Genomic DNA, 22,121 nt, shown 5'->3' with positions numbered 1-22,121 from the left:
AGTTTAACTTCTGCGAAGATTCCAAATCTTAATTGGAGATCCCACTTCTACGAAATTTTTTGAAATTTTCAAAAGCTCCCTGAGTTTCTATGAGTTTCCTGAAGTTCTATGAAGTTCCCAGAATTTCTACTAAGTTTCGTTAATTTTTACGATTTTCCCTGTTTAGTTAGAGAAAAACCCCTGAACTCTTGGCCAACTTGTAGAGCTCTCTCAACTTTGATTCTTCTAGTCTAGAATATTAAGAAAAGTAGACATTCATAAAAATCAATAAAACGTAACCTCAACACTGCTTGACAAAAATATCGATGTTTAAAAAACATCCAAAATTCCTGGGATGGCGCCTAGATCGTTCTGGAGGGGGCCTGCCCCCCTTGGCACCCCTATTAGTTACGCCAATACGCGCTCTTACTCCGTTCTTTACAAAACTAGACTAACTAGTCGATAAAAGTGATTAATGAGTACTATTATACATCCTCTACTCAGAGATCTTGTTGTAGAAGTTCAAAGTGTCGGCGTAGCGAAGATGGTAGTGTCAAGGTTGGCAAATGCGGTTGTCTTGAGTTCGAGTCAAGATTCCGGTGCAGGGTAATAATTTGGTTGAGTGCTAATAACTAATTTCGAGTAATTTTGATTAACAGCTACATAAAATCAACAAATGCCCCCATTAAAAAAGTAAACTTTATTTATTTGGATAATCAGAAAAAAATTGAATAAGCGCCTTTCAATTTTTCACTCAACTAAATAGCAGAATAACAACTGTATAGAAGCGTAAGTAGATATGCAATAAGAGCTTCCCACAACCGTCCCAACAGCCCTAAGTAGTTGACTAAGTTCGCCAGATTTGCTTGTATACAGGTTTAGTAAAGGTTACCTCATATCGTATTGCATTTGAATACAGCTTGAGGCTGTATGAATGAAATGAGCAAAGAGTTTACGTTGTGAAAGTTGTTAGTTAGGATTCACACCATGCTTTTAGAATAAAAATAAAAACTAAATAGATCATCTCACAACCACACATATAACGAACTGTTAAGTCAAGTGATAGCAAGCCGAACAACGCATTAGCTCCTAAGTAACATTGACAGATTCTGCATCCCAACGGCAATGTATAGACACTCTCAGCTATTTTCAACACATAGTTCGATAAAAGATGCTATTATCTAGCATCTAATACGGCCAGGGTTGCTTCCACTCACTTGCTATAAAAAAATTGTTTTTCGGAATTATGAAATCATTAGATGTTAAAATTAGATTGAGCCTGTACAAATAAATTAATTAATAATGGTTATAATGGTTGTTAGTACTTGAAGGTTAAAAGAAGTATGTATTTGACACATAAAACCATTCAATATTGCTTTCAGTGCGTCACAATAAGCGATTTTACGATTCGTGAGCGCTCATTCTGAGTGAACGCTCTCGAATCATAAGATCACTGATTGTGACGCTCTGAAAGCTAAATTGACAGGTTTTATGAGTTAAACACACACTTTTTACCAAATTTTTGTTACTTGTTAGTAAAATATATCATCAGATCATCTAATGATTTCATTATTCCGAAAAACAGTATAGCAAGTGAGTGGAAGCAACCCTGAATACGGCAAACACGGCGAGAAACGGTTTTGTAGTAGAGTTATTAACGAAAGAGAAAGTCAACGAACAGAATCGATCAATTTGGACCTACTGCATTGTTCGGCTTGAAAATTTTTCGAAAGGCCTGCATGGCAAATGAATCTGACTCATATTTGAATCCCATTCACTCAAATTCGCAAAAACATACGTCAAATATGAGTAACGGCGAACATCTCCGTCGCGTGTGCATACCATGCGGACGGCTGGCAAACCTGCACGATCAACTCAGCGAAGCCATAGCTAAACTACCAGAACCGCGCATCCTGGTTGGGGATCTGAACGGGCACCACCCAAGCTGGGGCTGCCCCCGCTCCAACCCTCGATGTGTTACCCTGGTCGATATTTTCGAGAAGGAAGACATGGTGATTCTGAATGTCGGTGTGCCCACGTACTTTAACGGGCGGCATATTTATGCCATCGACGTCTCTGCTGTCAGCCGCTGCTTTGCCGGAAAAACTCAGTGGAGCGCGAACACGGATCTCTATCACTACCCCATCAAAGTTCAACTTTCGACCGCCATCTTCCCGATGACAACACGGAGGCCCCGATGGCGCTATGAACAAGCGGACTGGGATAGCTATGGTGAAGCCTTTCAGTCCTTGTTACTACAGCGTAATCCGAACAGCATTGAAGACTTTTCAGAATTGGTATACGAAGCAGCAACAGCAACCATCCCAAAGACCAGCACCGTTCTGGGGCGAAAAGCGCTACGCTGGTGGAATGAAGATACGAGGAAAGCCGTTAAAGCCCGGCATAAAGCACTTTGCCGTGTAAAGCGCCTTCATATTGGACATCCCGACCGCGAGGACGCTCTCTATCACTACCATGAGTCGCACAATCAATGCCGGCATGAAATCCGTGTCGCCAAACGAACCAGCTGGATGGACTTCCTGGAAGGAATGCATTCGTCACAGTCTTCAGCCGACTTATGGAGGCAAGGCAACGCCCTCAGTGGGAAACGGCGCATGACACCGCTCCACGTACAGATTAACGGTGAAGCGGTTTCTGACCCTGCAATTGTAGCGGACGAATTCGGCTTGTACTTTGCCGATCTCGCAGCCATCGAGAAGTACGAAGACGAATACAAGCGGAAAGCTAAGCCTTCGACGTCATCCATTGCAAGTTTCTCTGTTTCTTCTGACGCTGGAAACTCGGACATCAACCAGGCATTCTCCTGGCAGGAATTGCAGTATGCCCTCCGCTGCAGCAACGGAAAGTCGGCGGGTCCCGACGAAATCGGGTACCCTCTACTCAAGAGGTTACCAACGCCAGGCCAGCTACGGATGCTGGAGCTTTTCAACAAGCTGGTTCACCAACTCGTATCCAGCGTCGTGGAAAGAGAGCTTAGTCATTCCCATCCCAAAAGCCAATGAAACCACCCGTGAAGCTAGCAAGTTCCGGCCAATAGCCTTGACATGCTGTATGCTCCTGGAGCGAATGGTCAACAGGAGGCTAAAGCATTTCCTTGAAGCCGCAAACCTGCTAGACCATCGACAGCACGCCTTCCGTCAAGGGTACGGAACGTCAACTTATTTCGCGACATTAGGGGAGGTCCTCAACAGTGCCAACGATAGCGGTCTCCACACCGAGATCGTCTCGCTGGATATATCGAAGGCCTTCAACAGGACGTAGACGCCCCTCGTCTTAGAGCAGCTTGTCAACTGGGGGCTGTGTGGACCCATGGTCCACTTCATCAAAAATTTCCTGACCGATCGCTCTTTCAGAGTCGCAGTTGGCAACACGAGGTCCCAGCTTTTCAGAGAAGAGACAGGCGCAAGGTTCAGTTATCGCCAATTATCGGAATTTTCGGAGAACTGCCGAAAAATGTTTACATTTTCGTGTATGCTGACGATGTACTTATCGTAACTACCGGTCCAACAGCAGCACGTAACAGGATCAAGGCCCAGGCAGCAGTCTTCGCTGTAGCCAGGTGGGCCAGCACGGTAGGTTTCCAGCTTTCGGCCGCCAAAAGCGTCAGGTGCCACGTGTGTCCATCCTGGCACCGTATCAGCGGGCCACCTATTGAAGTTCAAAGCCAGTCCATATCACTGAGGAAGACGGCCCGTATTATGGGGGTACTTGTTGACCGGTCCCTCAACTTCGAGCAGCACTTTAAGGCGATCAAGAACGACTGCCGCAGTAGGATCAACTTGCTCCGCACCATCTCTCGCCCCCACCGGTCTAACAATCCCGACACTCGTTTCCGGGTTGCAAGAGCCGTCATCGATAGTCACCTACTGTACGGTCTTGAGATGACCGAAAAGCTCGTGCAGATACTAGCATCAACTTTTAACACCTACGTTCGGATTGTCTCCGGTCTTCTTCCGTCTGCCCTTCCGCCATCGTATAACCGCAGCAATTGCAACGAAAGCCGCTGCCTTTACCGCAATGACCTCCGGAAATGACAGGATCTTTCTCCTCGATGAGGGGAACAGACTCCTCCGCATGACTGCCAATTCGGAACTCCCCCCAGTGGCCAAGGGCCACTAGTACGGAGACAAAAGTTGGCGCATACCTCCACCAAAAATCGAGAGCCGGATAAAGAGCAGGTTCAAGGCTGGAGATAACTCTGCAGCGCTAAAGAGAACAATAGCTGAACTGCTAGGCTCAGACTACCCAACCCATGCCGACATGTACACGGACGCCACAATGCTCGGTTTTCTCCGCCGAAGATTTTCTCCGCAAAAATTGACGTTTTTCCTTCGCGATTTATCAGAAGAGTGAAAGGATAAGAAACGATCCGCTATGTTTCAAAAAATTCGACATTTGCTTATGGGGTTTCGTATAGGAGTCAACAGTTGCACAGTCGTCGTCAACGCAAATGGTTTCACCAATACCAAAACAAAGTCATCACATAAAGTTCGTAGGTCATAATTAAGCACACGGCTCAAAATTACGGCCCATAGTTATAAAACGCAAGAGTGAATAGTGTGATATTCATCAACCCGTAAAAGCCCGGGACAAACTTTTTATTTTCAAAATGATAGAGAACAATCATGAGACCCCATGCCTACCTTGGAATCGGTTCCGGATATTTTATATTCTGTTATGGATCTATATGGTCAAATTTATTATCGCTCATAATCATATCATGCGATATATCAAATCACATCTGCTCGATGAAATATGACCAAGAGCACTCAAAACAACAACCATAGAGCCATATGGCCACCGTAGAAAAATTCAATTTAAACGATAAATTTAAGAAAATAAAAAGTTTATCCCGGACTATTATGAGTTATTAAGGCTTACCAAAAAGTAACCCAACAAACAATTATAGCTGCAGATTAGCTTATACAGCTAAAATTTGCCTTATGCAGCTAATTTTTGCCTGTATAAGCTAAGCTGCAGCTAAAATTGTTTGTTGGGAAGTCCTTTCAATTCATGGAATTATCAAGTTGTTTGATGACCACCGCAGTGTTGATTTTCGTTAGAGCAATAATACGGCAAGATCATCCCTAATACAAATAACCATAAAAGAGAGCTTAATGACGTGTTCGGGGTAACATCCAAACCATTTGAAGGATAGTTTACTTATCTGGGATACACTTCGTCTATGGGTATTTGAGGGATGGGCGCCTAAAAATCTAAAATTATGAAAATTTCTTGATTTTTGTTTTCTCTGAAAAGATCAATAACCCCAAAAAACATTGAAAGCTGAAAAAGAGCTTATTTAGGCAAATAAAATCTTCTTCAGCTACAAAATGGCTTATTCAGCTTTTAATCAGCTTAACTTGATTATTGGTAAATCACCTTAGAGTAGTGGCAGCTGGCCAAATCGAGCCAAAAGATGACTTTGCCCCTATGCTTGCGAATGAACGGCAATACACGCTTGTTCAGGCATTCTTCGATGTGAACTTGGGATGTCATCCTCGAGGATGTGACAAATAGTTCCGTTTTCAGACAAAAACTGTAAACTACCCGGCACATCCCTACATCCAGTCACGATGCAAAACTTTTAAACGGGAAGCTGCTTAAAATCGAGTTAGACGTATGTTTCGTCATCGATCAAAGTGCAGCCCTTGTACTTCGTCAAAACATGGTCGTACAAGAGTGTTGTACGCTTTTTGGCCACAGAATTCTGCTTCATGTGCCAGTTCGGATGTTAACTGGTTCTGTACGACTCGTATCCTTCCCTGGCAAGGATGTTCCGCACCGTTTGAAAGTTGGCGTTGTACCTTCTGGCCACATCTCGGATCGAAAAACCGGAGTTGGCTTTAACGCAGCTGACGATACCGGGTTCCAGTTTTTATGTAGGTGCGTTGATTCCTTTCCACACTCAGGGTTTCCTTGCAGGTTTTGAGCACTCGACAAACTGTTGAAAACGGCATCGTCAGCACTTTAGCCAACTTGGAACCGGACCACTCCGAATTTTCCAGGTGTTTGTGCCCAATATTTTGTTTTCTTTCGAGTTCCATTTGACGTTATTTCTGAATGCCATCGACCACTTTGATCAAACTTGCACCAGTTGTTCTCTATAAGTGTAAACAAACCACTGTCAAATATAAGAATTTAATTCGTTTGTCTTTTGTCTCTCTTTATTGTCTTGTGCCTCGTCTCGATGAGTCTCATCGTCGCCCATTGGTCACCATAGCCCGTCGAACTCTTGTCTCCTTTCTTGTAGATCGGGAACATGAATGGCGATTTCCAACGCGTAGGGAACTCCCCCTGCTGTGATGAAATATTGAACAGCTTCGAAAGCGGTGTTGCAAGCTCTGAACAGCATCGCTTCAGGTTGCTTGAGGGGATCCCGTCAGGGCCAGCAGCATTAGAAAATTTCAGCTTCTTGATGGCGGATTCGACGAGGTCTACTGTAACCGAGGTAATCGAAAAATTAAAAGCATCACTGGGAACTGGGAGAGTCCCTCACCGCTTCAGTAACTTGGGACAACGAAGCCGTAGTGTCATTGAAAATGCTTCTGAAATGTTCTGCCAGAAGATTACATTTCTCAAGGGAATTGCTGGCGATTCTAACACCCAGGTGAATTTCGACTGGTAGCCCCTCCTCGTTTCGTTTGGTATTCACGAATGACCAGAACTGCTTTGGATTAAGCCGTCAATTAGCCTGCACACGCCTTGTGTAGCTCTTGTAAAGAATGCGGTTATATGGGCGATATTCGTTGCTCGCTGTTGAAAATAATCGTTTGGTGAATGGGTTACGAGTACGACAGTATTTACGGAGGGCCTTCGATCTCAGACGCTTCAAATTCCGTAGTCGAGCATTGGACCATGCGTGTTTGGGAGAAGGTCTCCTCAATGGGACAGAATCAGTTATTGCCCGGCCAACGACCTCAGCGAAGTAGTTGACGGCTTCATCAATAGATGAACACGTGTCAAGGAACTGCCAATCTTCCTGGGCAAGCGAGTGACTCAGCGCGACGAAATCTGCTCTACGAAAGTCGAGCTCATGTACATCAACAGGGGGGTTATCGTAGCGAACAGGAACAGATAGGTTGATGGAAACTTCCAACGCAGGATGATTGGTGTCGATGCCAATCAAAGGCTCTGGGGCTTCTAGGATAGAACATTCGTGTCCTGCAGCTTCGTTCGCCAGAACGAGATCAAGCAGCCGAGAGTTGCTATTCAGTATCGAGTTGATTATCAGACGATTGGGCCGAAGTAGTGCTCTACCCTATAGAACCGTTTACTTAAAAAAATGTAATTCTTGTTTATTACATATCCTGAAAAATGATTTTCTCAATCCGTTATATCTTGGGAGTTGGTTGGAAATGTTAACATGAAGCTTTAGTGTGATAATTTATTAGCTAGAGAATGATCTTTTAGAAGATAGTAGGTGGATAGTTCCGTTAGAGTACGGCAGTATGAAAATTGAATAGAAGTTGAAAATGAGCGAAGGGCCATTAATGCGACAGTTTTTAAAGATAGACGCACATTTTGGCCTAACCCGTACGATGTACGCGGAGATTTGAAGTTTTATGTCTCCAAGTCTACAGGCCTGGCATTTCCAACCAACTCTGAAAATCGCTAACTTTGCGTATGAACTTTGAACGTTATATCTTGAAATGTAAAATGAACGACACAGTTTGCACATTTTTTTTAGTTCATTATAGGGGAAATGTATGTAATGTCGGCCTAAGTGTCCCTAATTTGGGCCCATACATAAATTTAGCAATCGACTAAATTTTCAATAGCAACCAAAAATATCCATTAGTACCGTCCCAATGACGCGTTCATCTAGATAGAATTGATAAATAGCAGATTTTTAGCGATTGGCCCAATCTTAGATCCATAGGGCCAACATTAGAGCCATTTCCCCTACTTTAAAAAAAAATCCTAAATTCCATAAGAAAGTGGTGTGTGTGATCACGTTCGAAAGTATCGTTGCCATCCAAAGAAGCGAATTTGATTTTGTACTCAACAGAATCCCAATTTCCCCGGCCTACAATCACCAAAGAAACGTTGTACGCTACTGTCCAAGCGAAGATACCTGTCCGAACCTACACTACTACCACCAATGGTGCCAATGGTGCCAATGGTGATGGGGAGGGCAGCATGCGGCAGGTCGAGTGGGTGGTATTGGGTGGTCAGGTTGGGGAAACCAAAACATACAATCTCCGAAACCGAGACCGGAGAGAGCGAGAGAATCAAAACAAAAACAAAACACACTACTCAACAGCATGCTTCGATCGAGGAGAGCGTTGCGGAGCATACTCGCGAGAGTCGTTCTCTCATGAAGAATAAGCATTAGTGTAGTTAGACTGGACCTTCTAAGCATGTGTGTGACGTTACCGCCAGCGCCGCAGCCACCCACCCTCGTCAAGAGTGCTCTTTTTTCTTTGGCTGCGAAGGGGAGGAACGCGACTAATCGTATGTAAAACGCGAGTAGGACGCTGCTGGACTCGGTACCTACAGGGAGAGAGCAAAGTGAGTGTGTTGAGGCGAGTTGTGACTGTGGTCGTTGTCGAAGAAGTAGTCGCGTATGGAAATTCGCAGAGTGCTTTGAGTTGTTTGGTTTTGAGGAGGGGAGAGCAGAGAAAGGACGCGCGCGACCGTGTTTTGGTTTTGGGTTGATGATGGTCCTTGTTCACATATGAGCGACGAGTGCAAGCGAGATAGATGCCCACACATGTGTGTGACGGACCGACTGACGGACGGGCGTCGTGTGTGGGTTCGGAAAATTGTTGGTACATAGAGCATTATCCGGACGGGAACAGCACGATTCGGACGTGGAATAGGATAGCCTCAGTGTAGTGAGTGTGTGAGTTTGCGGTGGACAGATCCTGGCGGTGGTCACACATAAATCTCGTCAGTGGGTTGCGGAGGGTGGTGGAGAAGCGAGTAGTGAGAGTAGCGCGTGGGACGAAGTGAACGATCTGTGGAGAGATAACCAAGTCCACAACAACGATTCTCCCGCTCTCGGGTTGGGTTTCGGTGGAAAGAGGTGCTGCGCCGCCGGTCGACTCGTTTTGGGTGGGTGGGAGTTTGGGTGTGCGGAGATTGTGAAGCACCAGCCTCGGCTGAGCACGACGAGGGCCTTCTATGTTCTGGCACTAGTGTTTAGTCTTAGTTGTTTTATGCTCACGTTCGCCTCATCGTCATCGTCGTCGTCGTCGTCGTCGTCGTCGTCATCATCGTCAGTTAGCAGCAGCAGCAGCAGTGGCGGCGTCGGCGGTAACGTCGGAAGAAACACAAGCAGAAGAGATGTGCTGTTTTGGTTGATGATCGTGTTGTGTGTACTACTAGAAGACAACGGCGTGGATCTTGGCCAGAAGTGAGTGAGAGACAGAGAAAGAGAGCGAGGACGGGTCGGGCCGGGAGTGTGGCCGGTTGGATACTCCAAGACGTGCGCTCTCCGTTTGCTATGGTCGGTGCTGTTGTTGCTGTTGGTGGTGTTGTCTTCGAGTCGAGAGGAGTCATCGCGCGCGCCAACCAGCCAGCAGAGCCATGACACGACGGTATGATATAACGTTTTTGGTCGGACCTAGCACATTAGATGCAAACGGACTGTCGCGAAGTGAGGATGTCATAGTGGGAAGTGCTTGACTTTTTTGCGCTGCTACGAATCGGCTACTTCGCGCGAACGCTCGGTGCGTCTTCATTCCTGCGGCGAGCCTGGGTCCAGTGAACGCGACTGTTGACCCCGGACTTGATTCGGTTCCAACAATCAATCAAAACTACTAGTGATCTAGCTCAATTGTATACAATCTCGTTGAAACGGAAATCAAATCGCTGTGCTTCAGTGCTCAATCGGAATATCGGAACGCCAAAAATTCCTGAACCCTTGCTGTTAGAAAAATCCATCAAACAAAAACAAAAACAAGTGCAGCAAAAAAAAGGATGCGTTTGTATGCGAGGTGAAACTCTGCGCCCAAGTGTGGCTCAGTGAATCCTTACTTCGAGAGGATACTTGTCGCTGTCTCGCTGGCAGAGCCCAACCAAAAAAAAATATATATACAGAAGTGATCCAGTCAGAACATCCGGAAGACAACAAGAAGCAACAAAGTGTGTGAAAGGAGCAAAACCAAAAAAAAACGCGGCGTGATTGTTTGCGTGTGAAAGCGACGAGGGGAAATTTTCAACTGTCTATCTTCTTTGTCAGTGCAATACGAAAAAAAAACGGAAGAATCCTTGAATGAAAAACCCCCTCGCGCTCGGTGGAAGTTAATTGAGTGAACGAACGAACCTACCAGGGATGATTCGGAGATAAAAAATTTCCAAGAAAAAAAAACCACCCATCGGTGCTAATTGTGAAGAGTCGCCTCACGAATACTATTAACCGAAGTGAGACCGGAAAGAGAGTGTTCCTTTATTTTTTATTCAAACAAGAAAAAAGTGCGGCACCAGTGTTTTTTTTTTTTCTTTTTCCCATTTACAATCGCGTGGAAAATCGCGGAAAATCAGCTGCTTTACGCGGAAACAGTGCGAGTAACAAAAAAAAAACGCAATCTGTAGTAAACGGTGACGATCCTTGGTGTGGTGTGGTGTCTGTGTGCAGTGCGAATAAAATAAAAAAAAAAAACAAACGACGAAGGAAAAATACAAAAAAGGACGACGACGACGTGCCGCTGCCTGCCGCCGTCCACTCAAACAGCAAAGTGAAAAAACAACAATCCTGCCAAAATGAGAATTAAAATGCCAGCTGTTCGGATCGCACAAGGTAAGCAGAGAGGTTCGCGCCTATTCGCGATTTTTTTTTTGTTCCGTTCATTCGCGGCGGCGGCTTTAAAGTGAAGTCTCTCGGAGCCCAGAAGAGTGCGTTGAAGAATCGATTTTTCCTAAGCTGGGCAGATGGGTGGGTTGGTGGGTGGGTGGCAAACGACACTGGCTGCTTGCGATTGTGGATGCTGAACGTGCCCTCCGGAGGGCTGCTGGGTGGCTTTAATTTTGAACTTTCTCCGCGAATGCCAATGCGAGGATTGTGATGCGAGGGACTTTAATGATTTCGTTGTCTGGGTTTGGAATGGATGCGAAGGAGTTGAATTTGGTGACACTATCGGGAGGGAATCTTGTTCGGTGAAATTTACGGACTGTTGGGAATGTGGCTGGAAGTGAGTTGATTTGAATTTGGATTCATTGCAGATGAAGATGTTTTAAAATGATGTTTGATTTAGAAATCTATTGCTATACGTCATGTTGAGGAACAACTTGGAAAACACTCAAGAGGACTTATCGGAAACAGTGTGTGAGAATCGGTTGTTATTCTTTTCCAGAAATATTGACAATTCAAGTCATCTTTTTGAAATCGGTATCCCCATGGAATGTTTACACTCATAACCTCTCAAAATTTGAATTTATTTTTCAATGGTCACAGTTTGATTACCTTAGTTGGTTTTTTTTTCTTAATAAGAAATTTTTAATATGTGGTTTGACTCGTAAGATTTTGTTTCAACAATCGAACATTTATTTGACGCGATTAATTTCGATTTTGCTACAAAGCAAGACCATATACTGGAGGTGGCTGAATTCTTTTCCCGGTCCGGGCCAAGTATTTTTTCGGGTTGAAATATTTCTCGACTTCCCTGGGTATAGAGTATGATTGTAATTGCAACACAATTATACTAATGCAGAAATGGTACAGGCACCAAAAGCTCTCAATTAATAACTGTGAAAGTGCATAGAGCACTAAGTTGAGAGCACGCAATAAGCTAATATGTGACAAGTAATAAACTTTAAATGCGAGGAAGAAGAGAAATTTAGATTTTTGCAACACCACACTCCCAAGTAACAATTTTGGTTTTATGTGGACAGATCCATTGTCCAAGATAATCTAATAAACAAATACCGGAATTGCGATATATTTTCAGATTATCTAAAATAAACTCTGCCCCATCATTAAATGTCTTAAATGATTGCGCATTCACGGCTGATGATTGGCTTGCTACTTTCATTTACTTTTTTGCTATACGCAAACATCTTATATGAAGGTTAAATCTTTTCATTCGTCTTATTTATGAAAATAATTGAAACTCTCTGAAGAAGTGATTCTAATCTTCAGAATAATGTTGAGTAAACCTTTTCATTTTTACAGGACTGAAATACATCACGATTACTTTATTGATATCATATTGAAAATCCATGGATATCAACTACACTGATAGGCATTACAAAGTGCCCACCTCATAATTTTTTGAATTTCTCTCATTTATTTGGGTCAAATTAAAGTAAACACACTGTAATCTGTTTTGATTTCTTATTTTTTACATTGTTTAAATTTTCACTCATGGAATATAAAAAAAATTGTTTTGAAAAAAACAGTGACAAAAGTGTCTACTTAATTTTGGCTCTTTAAAAGATATATTAGAGTTAAAGATTATTTTAATAATTGATGTGTTGCCTTTTGGCCTTCAGTACCTAATGCAGGCACTTTGGCATGCTCTCCACCAGGTTCTTTGGGTGCTGTGGATCTTGCTTTTTCCCAAGCCCGCTTCAGGGCTTCGAAATAGCTCATTTTATTGGTAACACCAGTTTTGTCAACCCCGGCATTGTGGAGGCCATACCAGCGGTTTGATCCGACAAGACCGGAAGAAAGACTTGGTCTTCTTGGCAGTATACTTTGGGTCGTTGTCCTGCTGAAATACGATTTTCTCTTTAACGACCATCTGGATCAGTGAAACCTCCAGATTTTCGCGCATGTTGTTGATTTTGGAATCTGCCATCATTATCCCGTCGATTTTCACGAAAAACTGCCCCAGACCATCACATTTCCTCCACCATGCTTCACCGTGCCTTGTATGTGTCCTTCTTGAAGCTCCTCACCCGATCGGCACACGAACCCGCCGCTTTCGATTAAACAGCTCGAACTTTGTTTCGTCCGTCCAGCGAACCGTTTTCCAGAACTCTAGTGGTTTATCAGCATGCTCCTTAGCAAACTTAAGCCGTTTGGCTTTGCTTGCCTTGCTGATAAGTGGTCGGTTCCGGGCAACTTTGCTATTCAACCCCCGAGACGACGACGAACAGTTCGACCGGAAACTGATAGCTGGAGGGTTTCCTGAATCTAGCGAACAGTTACCTTTGGGTTCTTCTTGACTTCGCGCATGATCTTGGTGTCCGTTCTCGCATCCGTTCTGGGCTTCCTGCCTCTGTCAGAGTGCACCTTTTTTAGTTTCAGAAGAATTTTCCAAACCGCTGCCTTACTGTTCTTCCTAGCGACAGCCCGGTGCGATTCACCGTTTTGCACTTCCACCAATTTTCGAATACACAAGGGAATTGCTTTTGAAATCACTGCGTTTTCCATTTTTTTTTTCAACTGAATCAAATGCGATCACGTGTACAAATGCACTTGGTCGAGCCGTTTGCTTCAAAACATGTAAAACAAACAAACCATAAACAATCGAGGGGTTTTCCGAAGAAATCTTGTCGACACTGTTATTTTTTTGAATACAAATTGAATTTTTATCTTTAAATAAAATTCTTTTGTTTTTCAGTATTCCATAAGTGAACATTTTTAAAAAATATAACAAATAAGATATAAAATCAGACTACAGTGTGTTTACTTTAATTTGAATCAAATAAATGAGAGAAGTTCAAAAAATTATGAGGTGAGCACTTTATTTTCCCTATCAATGTAAAGACTGGAACGCGCAAAAAATGGTCGACCAAATAATCGTTTCTTTCAGTCAAAATTCATTTCACAAAAATCTTCATATATTTAAAGGAAAAATGTTCGTTTATTCTTTTGATTTGCCAAATCCAAACTGCCGACCCTTCCGCTTAACACCTTCCATTAAATTTTGCACAGTGGTCTCATCGACCTTATTCGCCGCCGAACGCCAGTTAGATTTAAGCTGCTGCTCGTTTTCCATGGATTTATTAGTTTGTTTTTTTTTTTAGATTCCGTTTGAACAAGGCCCAATACCGTTTGATAGGGCGGAGTTCTGGGCGCACGTTGTTCGCAAAGGTCTATTATGTTGCTTTAGGAATGGTAGCAGCCGCTTTACCAGGCACTCCTGGACGTAGATCTCTTGATTGATGGTTCCCGTAGTAATGAAAATGCCGCTTTTTAGACCACACGTGCATATGGCCTGCCAGACGAGATATTTTTTCAGGAGCTTCGATAGTTTGATGGTTTTGAAAATTTCAGCCACCTTTCCTTTTCCTGATCCGGTATGAAACTCCTGTCCCGGAAGCTGCTTGAAATCCGCCTTCACATAAGTTTCGTCGCCCATGACGACACAGTCGAACTTTGTGAGCAGATTCGTATACAGCTTTCGGGACCGCTGCTTTGCCACCTTCACCTTCTTAAACGTCGACAACCCGGCTCGTTTCTTGGCCCGCTGCACAGTAGTATGGAAGACATTGAGCTTACCAGCGACGTCCCGGATGGAGAGGTTAGGATTCCGCTTGTATTTCACCGCCCCCTTTTTCGTCGTCGCTTCCACGTCCGGATTACTGGCGGTCGACTGACGCTCTCCGAACACTTTTAAAACGTTTGTCACGCTCAATTTGGCCACATCCAGCAATTTTGTCAACTTGGCGTGTGAAAACGTCGGATTCTCTTGCTGCGCAAGCAAAATTTTGACACGCTGCTCCTCTTGCTTGGACGTCATTTTGAAAACTGGAGAGCAAACGGTGAAAACTCATCATAGCAACCATTGTATATGCACTCAACTTCCAAATGCAGCATTTCAGCATTCGAAGTTGATCAATTTTTGCGCGTTCCAGACTTTGATATGCATGGCTTTGCAATATTTTTGACTGCAAGTATGGTGTAATCTAAGGATCTGAGATAAACAAAATTTGGATTCTGACACTTCGAAGCACTGTCTAGAAAGTTTCGATGAAAATGCCAAATGAGGTGTGAGCTGAATCGTAGAGGAATTCTTGGAAGAATTTCCAATGGAATTTAAATAGAAATTACAGATAATTTTGAGAAATATTTCTAGAAAATTGTATGGAAGGTGCATTCTAAGGAAGGCAGTTCTGAAGAGACTATTATGGGGATGATGAGTAGTATTCAAAGTTAACTCAAAAGCAAATCGGAAGTAATATTAAGAAGCATTCCATGGGAATTCGGAAGGGGATTCAAAGTGTATTAATCACGTGGCAAACTTAATGATGGTATGACTACAATTCACAGCTATTCCACAGCCACAGGCAGTATTTGAACAAAGTCACACTTTTTGCCTGTAGATTTGAAGACATACTTCAAATCTCCGCGTACATCGTACAGGTTAGGCAAAGAGTGTGCGTTGGACTTGCACTGTCGCATCAATGGCCCTTCGCTCATTTTCAACTTCTATTCAATCTTCATACTGCCGTACTCTAACGGAACTATCTACCTACCCTCTTATAAGACCATTCTCAAGCTAATAAATTATCACACTAAAGCTTCATTTTAGATAGTATATCAAACCAACTCTGAAAATCGCAAACTTCGCGTATGAAGTAACAGAAAAACAAATTGAATTTAATTAATACTATAATTTAAACAATCTCTGCAGAATGTTCAGCTAGTTTGAAGATAATTACAAGTGAATTCCTGAAAGAATTTATAAGAATTTTGAAGAAATATCAAAAAGTTTGTGATGAGTTGGATAGAAATTTTGAACATATTTCCAAAGGAACTCTGAGTAGTGTTTCAGGAGATTCTGAAGAAACTTCCAAGGGAATTCTAAGGAGAGTTGCAAGGTAATTCCAAGAGATTCTCCTTAAAAGCATTTTCAGAATCAATTCAAGGAAGCTATGCGGAAAAGTTCTATGGAATTCTGAGGTGAAACCCAAATAAAATATATTGATCTAATGTTGGGCCTTCTAAGGACTGTTCTTAGTTGTTAAAGTTCTTGAATTAGGCATGTGATATCCTTCTTAAGAAGTTAACTTCACAAAAACAAATTAAAAACTATTCTCTTAGGTACTTTTATGACCTAAGATTTAGGTCGACTTACAAATTTTGGACAGAGTGACAAAACAGGTTTTAGGCACTTTTTTTTACGCATCGTACAATATTTGTAGAACTTTTTTTATGATTTTTGTAGCTTTAGCATACATGGAAGAGGTTGTATAGAAAACACAACAATTTTAAATTGTTTTGGCCTAATTTGCTATCAATTCTGTACATCATACTCGCTAAAAAAAATGGATAAAACGAACAATTTTGATTTTCGCCGAGAGTAGCTCACTTCAATTTGTTCGCATCTACAACCTATTGAATGCCGATTGCTGATGCTGAATGGCAATTGTAAAGACCATCTTCAAAAGGATATTAAGAGTTGTAAACCTTGAAATAGTCAAAAGTATACTGTAACGATGCGTTTAAAAAAACACGAAAATACATTGTCCAAAACCTCATAACTATATAGAGATGGAATTAGGGCGTAACAGCTTTTGTTAACAATGACTTCTCTCGATGATTTCTAGCAATTCAAGACACGCCCAAGCAAACAAACATAACCTTCGGAAAACGGAAGTGTTTCCCTGCCCGATGGTGATGTTGATATGCGTGAGCGAGCCTTGACCTTCTAGAAATCACCAAGAGGAGTCATTGTTTACAACAGCTGTTACGCCCTAATTCCAGCTCTATCTAGATAAGAGTAACTACATCTAACATAATACCAATCCTTTAAAGGATTTGTTTTGGTTTGTTTTACTTTATTAAGTTTAAGAGAAGGGCATGACACACATATTAGATGAACCTTTTTTTTTATCAAACCGTATCTATTTACGGATTTGAAAGGAAAATTTAATTTACAACTTATTTTCGATATAGTCCTTAACGTGTTTCACTCTGAAATCCTCATTTTCGTTACCACTTCGAAACTTTGTGTGCACAAATATCAGCTTGTATGATACGTACCACAATGAAACTGTTACTCCACGTTTGCTGTGCTGCAGCATACATTAAAATTTGAAGTGGAAGCACCGACAAACCAACAAGAATGACCATAGCAAAAAACAATAAATTTTCTGGCGAAAGCACACTACTGACATCTGGCTTCGTGTTCGCAGTAAATATTTAGCTAAGCCATGAACACGCATGCTTGAGTTATGAATTGGTTCGTTTCTGATCTATTCTGGGCAAATTATTTTGATCTAGATTGAAAAATCCTATAGTTTTGACAGTTCGGATCACTGCACATTTAAATCGGCCGTTTATGATTTTCGGACATAGTTCTGAATTAAGTGTCATGTCGGTTTGTCGGTGGTGGAAGTGCATGTATATTCTACGTGGTGGCTATTTGTGGACTCTAAAAGAAGCTACCTTAAGCATAACCCGCCCTTTGCACCTTATTTTCGAGAGGATTTGAAGCAGAGTTTTCGAGTGGCTTTTGTAATGTTTTCACTGTAGATGCCTTCTCTTTTTTTTCCTTGATTTTCTTTTCCGTCGATCTTGTTTTTCGTGCGGGGCACCAATGCTACCGACGCCAAGGAGGCAGCTCCCAAACCTGGACCCTACCTATCGACCCATCAACTCATGAACCGGGGACCAACGGCTTTACTTCCCTTCCGAAGGAAGGCGTGATCAGAGATGTTATGCCTCAGAACATCCCGGCGGCGCCGACTGGGATTGAACCCAGGTCTGCTGGGGTGAGAGGCAATCACGCTTACCACTGCACCAGTGGCGCCGCTAGATGCCTTCTTAAATTTACTTTTAATTTTATTTACGATTATGAAGCATGATCAAATGAAATATGTTTTGTAAAATTTACTATGACATTTACTATGTAAGTTAAATCATTACACCATTATACTGCCGTTCTACGCATATCTGTCCCATGTTACTTCTGGACGTTTTTCAATAATGTTCATAAAACAGTACTTTTTTAGGTAAACTTTCGAATGAAAATAGAAAAAAACATGTTATTTTTTTTGTTGGCTTATTTGAAAACAACATAAAGTCTAATTGTCCCTTGTTCAAATTCTACGCATAACTGTCCCACAAAGATTTGTTTACTGATTTAAAAAAAAGGCATTTGAGTGCACGAATGATTGAAACAGGATGCACAGCATCAAAAGAAACTCAATTAATCATTTCGGAAGTAGAAGCTTTATTTAATAATGAAAATAGAAGTAGAAGCTTTATTTTAAGATGAAAAATATTAAGAGAAACGGGAATTCATATTAGAACACCAGATTATAGTTCAGATTTCAACCTGTGCATTATTAGAGTAATAATAATCAATTGAAAAGAAGCAGTGTAATGATCTTAAAATAAACCAAAGACAAAATAACATGATTTAAAATTCAATTGTATGTAGCAACGATGGATAAACATCTTTCAATATTGTCATGATTAAAAAAGTACGTATTATTGTCTAAAAACAACTCTAAGCAACGCATTTAACAATTATGGCACTTTCTGTCACTTGATGTGTTCATTCATCAAGTTGATAGTTGCTACCATATTTTTTAGTTAAAATAAGGTCCCTGTTGACTGATTCAGAATATCCGTTGTCGTATAGTCCTTTCGTAAATTTAGTCGTTAGAATGTTCTCAATATACTACCGTGAATGCATTTGGCTGAATATAATGAAATCCTTACTGTGTATGTTCACTTTTCCAAAGTCTTTCTTGAAATCATCGAAGTCCACGATCGACAATCTTATTGTGTTCTACACAGAGCATTCATCATTTTTTTCTCAATATGCCCATACTTATAGGCTTCATAGATGTAGCGAACGACGATTGCAGCAATGTCAACTCACTTATTGTTGGTTTCAGTTAATGATACAAACCTATGCAAAGTATCCAGTTTCAAAACTTCGCGGAGAACTGAAGCACGCTCATGTAAACACAACCACAATCACAAGAAACACGGAAAGGCCATCAAAGCATCACGAAAAATATTAGTTCCTAGTGGGACTGATATGCGTAGAATTTCCTACTTCATATCAAATTTCTCGGCATAACAGTCCCCCTGAATTGTTTTTGTATAAAGATAGGCTTGACTAATTTAATTGAAGGTAATTTCTGTAGTTTTCTCTAAAACAAATTGATTCTGTTGAAATGTGAACAATGCACTAACTTATTTTAACTTATATTTCTTTCAATGAGCAGATATGATTCGAAACATTATTCGCGATTTTCTCAGATGTTACTTATGAATATGGAGCAGATATGCGTAGAACGGCAGTATAGACCCTAAAAATAGGGTAAACTATTATTTTTGCTATAGACCACCCGAAAATGATTCGGGGCGTGAATATCTACCTAGGTGTTCAATTTCTCATGAAAAAGCTATCTTTTTGTGTATAAATATTCCATCATATCCAGCGGAATTTCAAAAAATTGAATTAAATCAGTTTTTTTAAATCCCATTGTGGGTTGATACTAAAATCAAATAGGTTTATTATTTAGGCAGAATGAATCATATCGTCAGACCATTTCCTACTGATATAACGCTTATCCGCTAGTAGGAATTAAGGAAAATTCCCATACCGAAATCAAGAGAAAAGGGAGTAGGTCCTAAGAGAGACAATAAAACAAAATCCAAGAGTGAAAATTTTCTCTCACGAGCTCAATCTCTCAAACTACCATGCATATTGATGCCACACAGTATGTGATTTCCCTTTCACAGACTTCAAAATATAGTACCTAGTCCTGAAAAAATCTGGAACCCTTATTTATGCAATTAGATTTCCCATCCAGGGGCCACCCCCCCTGGATTCTGGAGACAACCACCAGCGCAAAACAACAACCCCGATCTGTTTTCAGCGGATGAACTGATGGAAATTTTCGTCAACATGACCGGTGCTCTACGTAAGTGCCGCAATAAGCCCGAACAGATCCAAGTGCTCGGTAAGTTCATCATCCAGTATGGTGTCTAAACCGCTAACCATCGCTACTTGGAACGCTTGCTCTGTAAGAGCAAAACAGATTGAGCTTGCCGACTTCCTCCGCAAGCATAGCATCGACGTGGTTCTTCTAACCGAGACCCACCTAAAGTCCGGTGACAGCTTCTGGTTGCCTGACCACAACATTATCCGGCTTGATCGCACCAGCTCCAGGGGGGGTGGTGTAGCGGTCATCGTCAGAAAGGGAATCAAGTTTTGCACTCTGCCCCACATCCGCACTTCTATCATCGAGGCCGTTAGTGTGGAGGTGGAATCACCAACTGGAAACGTCCGGTTTATCGCTGTTTACTGCCCACGCCAGTGTACCGCAAGCAATGGACTAGGAATCCAATTCAAAAAGGACCTGACCGCCATCACCCGTACTAGCTCCCGATTCATCGTTGGGGGCGACCTGAACGCCCGCCATGAAGCTTGGAGGAACTACCAGAGGAACCGGAACGGATGTCTATTGTTCGACCACGCACAACATGGTCTGTACACTGTGCAATTTCCGGACGAACCAACTTTCATCTCTCCGGCGAGAAATCCCTCCACGCTGGACTTTTTCCTGTCAAATATCGGACTATCCAAGCCGGAGGCGCACAACGATCTCAGCTCCGACCACCAACCGGTGGTGACTGAAGTCGGTGTCAATGTGGTTCCTGCTAGAAGCTGCCTGCGTAAAGACTACCACCATGTCAACTGGGTGCAGTACGGACGAATGGTGGACAGCAACATCGATGAAAATCCACTACTCAACACCGTAGATGACATCGACCGGACGTTGGAAGGGCTCCAACAGGCCATATCCATGGCTGACGAGGCATACGTTCGACAAGTTCCTGTGAGGGGTAAGTTTGTTGCTATTGATTCCCACACCCAATTACTGATTCGGTTGAGAAATGTTCGTAGACGCCAGTTTCAGAGGACTGGAGATCTGGGCAAAAAACGTGAAATGGCCGATCTGAATAGGCAGATTGCTTCCAGAATGGACTCACTCCGAAATGAAAGTTTCGGGCGTGTTGTCCAGAATCTGGATGACCGCTCCAGACCATTCTGGAAGGTAGCCAAGGTCCTGAAAAATCATCCCAAACCCGTTCCCCCTCTCAAAGTTGAAAATGATGACGAGCGGCTTTTAATTACCCCACAGGAGAAAGCAAATGCGATCGGCGAGCATGTCGCTTCATCGCATTTGCTTGGCTCGACTATCCAAAGTCCGCTCGATGATCAGGTTGCGCAATGCGTTCAAAACCTAGATACCTCCCCTTGTGTCGTGCCTCCGGCGGATATGATTACAGTACAACAAATTTGCTCAGCGCTGAAATGCACCAAGAACATGAAGGCTCCCGGGTTTGACGGTATATTCAACTTGATCTTGAAGAGACTCAGCATGAAAGTGCAGTCTCTTCTAACCGCTATCTTCAACAGATGTTTGGAACTGCACTACTTTCCAAGCATCTGGAAAGTAGCAAAAATCATACCGATCCGCAAACCCGGTAAGGATCCAACATTGTCTTCAAGCTACAGACCAATCAGCCTCCTTTCAGCACTGAGCAAATTGTTCGAGAAACTCATTCTCAATCGTTTGCTCAAGTTTGTCGAGGAAAGCAACATTCTCCTTCCGGAACAGTTTGGATTCAGAAAGGGGCACTCCACCAATCATCAGCTAGTACGGGTGATGAATAACATCCGAAGTAACAAAGCTGTATCCATGTCCACAGCCATGGCCTTGTTAGACGTTGAAAAGGCGTTTGACAATGTTTGGCATGATGGACTTGTGTACAAGCTTTGTAACTTCAACTTTCCTTTACATCTTATTAAAATCAGCAAAGGTCGTTTAAGGTATCGTTGAATGGTTGTCTCTCAGACACGTTTTCGATCCCAGCAGGAGTCCCGCAAGGTAGTCTGCTGGGCCCCTTGATTTACAGCATTTACACTTCCGACATTCCTCCCCTCGGTGACGGTTGCGTGTTTTTCCTGTTCGCAGATGATACCGCAATAGCCGTCAAAGGAAGGATGCCTCGCGAAATAACGAACAAACTTCAACGATGCCTTAACGCCTTTGCTGATTATGCCACCACGTGGAAAATCAAAATCAATGCCACCAAAACACAAGCGATCATGTTCCTCCATCGGCAATCGCCCAAACTGAAACCGGCTCCATCTTGTACTGTAATCATGGATGGCACAAGGGTTGAGTGGTCCGCCGAAGTAACCTATCTCGGGATGTTGTTCGATGAAAAGCTCCTCTTCCGTTCGCAT

At 42.6% G+C, this 22,121-nt stretch overlaps 1 protein-coding gene across 1 annotated transcript in view; it reads left to right on the top strand.

Annotated features, from left to right (window-relative positions):
• The first annotated feature begins 9,244 nt into the window (after nucleotides 1-9,244).
• Cph (Chronophage) overlaps nucleotides 9,245-22,121 on the top strand; it is a 299,816-nt gene continuing 286,939 nt past the window's right edge. The window contains exon 1 of the mRNA XM_065228094.1: nucleotides 9,245-10,747. Coding sequence (XP_065084166.1) covers nucleotides 10,711-10,747 — 37 coding nt within the window. The 5' untranslated portion in view covers nucleotides 9,245-10,710. The remainder of the gene's footprint in view (nucleotides 10,748-22,121) is intronic.

Source organism: Ochlerotatus camptorhynchus, unplaced genomic scaffold (genome assembly GCF_037179485.1).
Source record: "Ochlerotatus camptorhynchus isolate MF236.1 unplaced genomic scaffold, CSIRO-AGI_Acam_v1.1 ptg000282l, whole genome shotgun sequence".
NCBI lineage: Eukaryota > Metazoa > Arthropoda > Insecta > Diptera > Culicidae > Ochlerotatus > Ochlerotatus camptorhynchus.
This window is presented reverse-complemented; position numbering and strand designations above follow the sequence as displayed.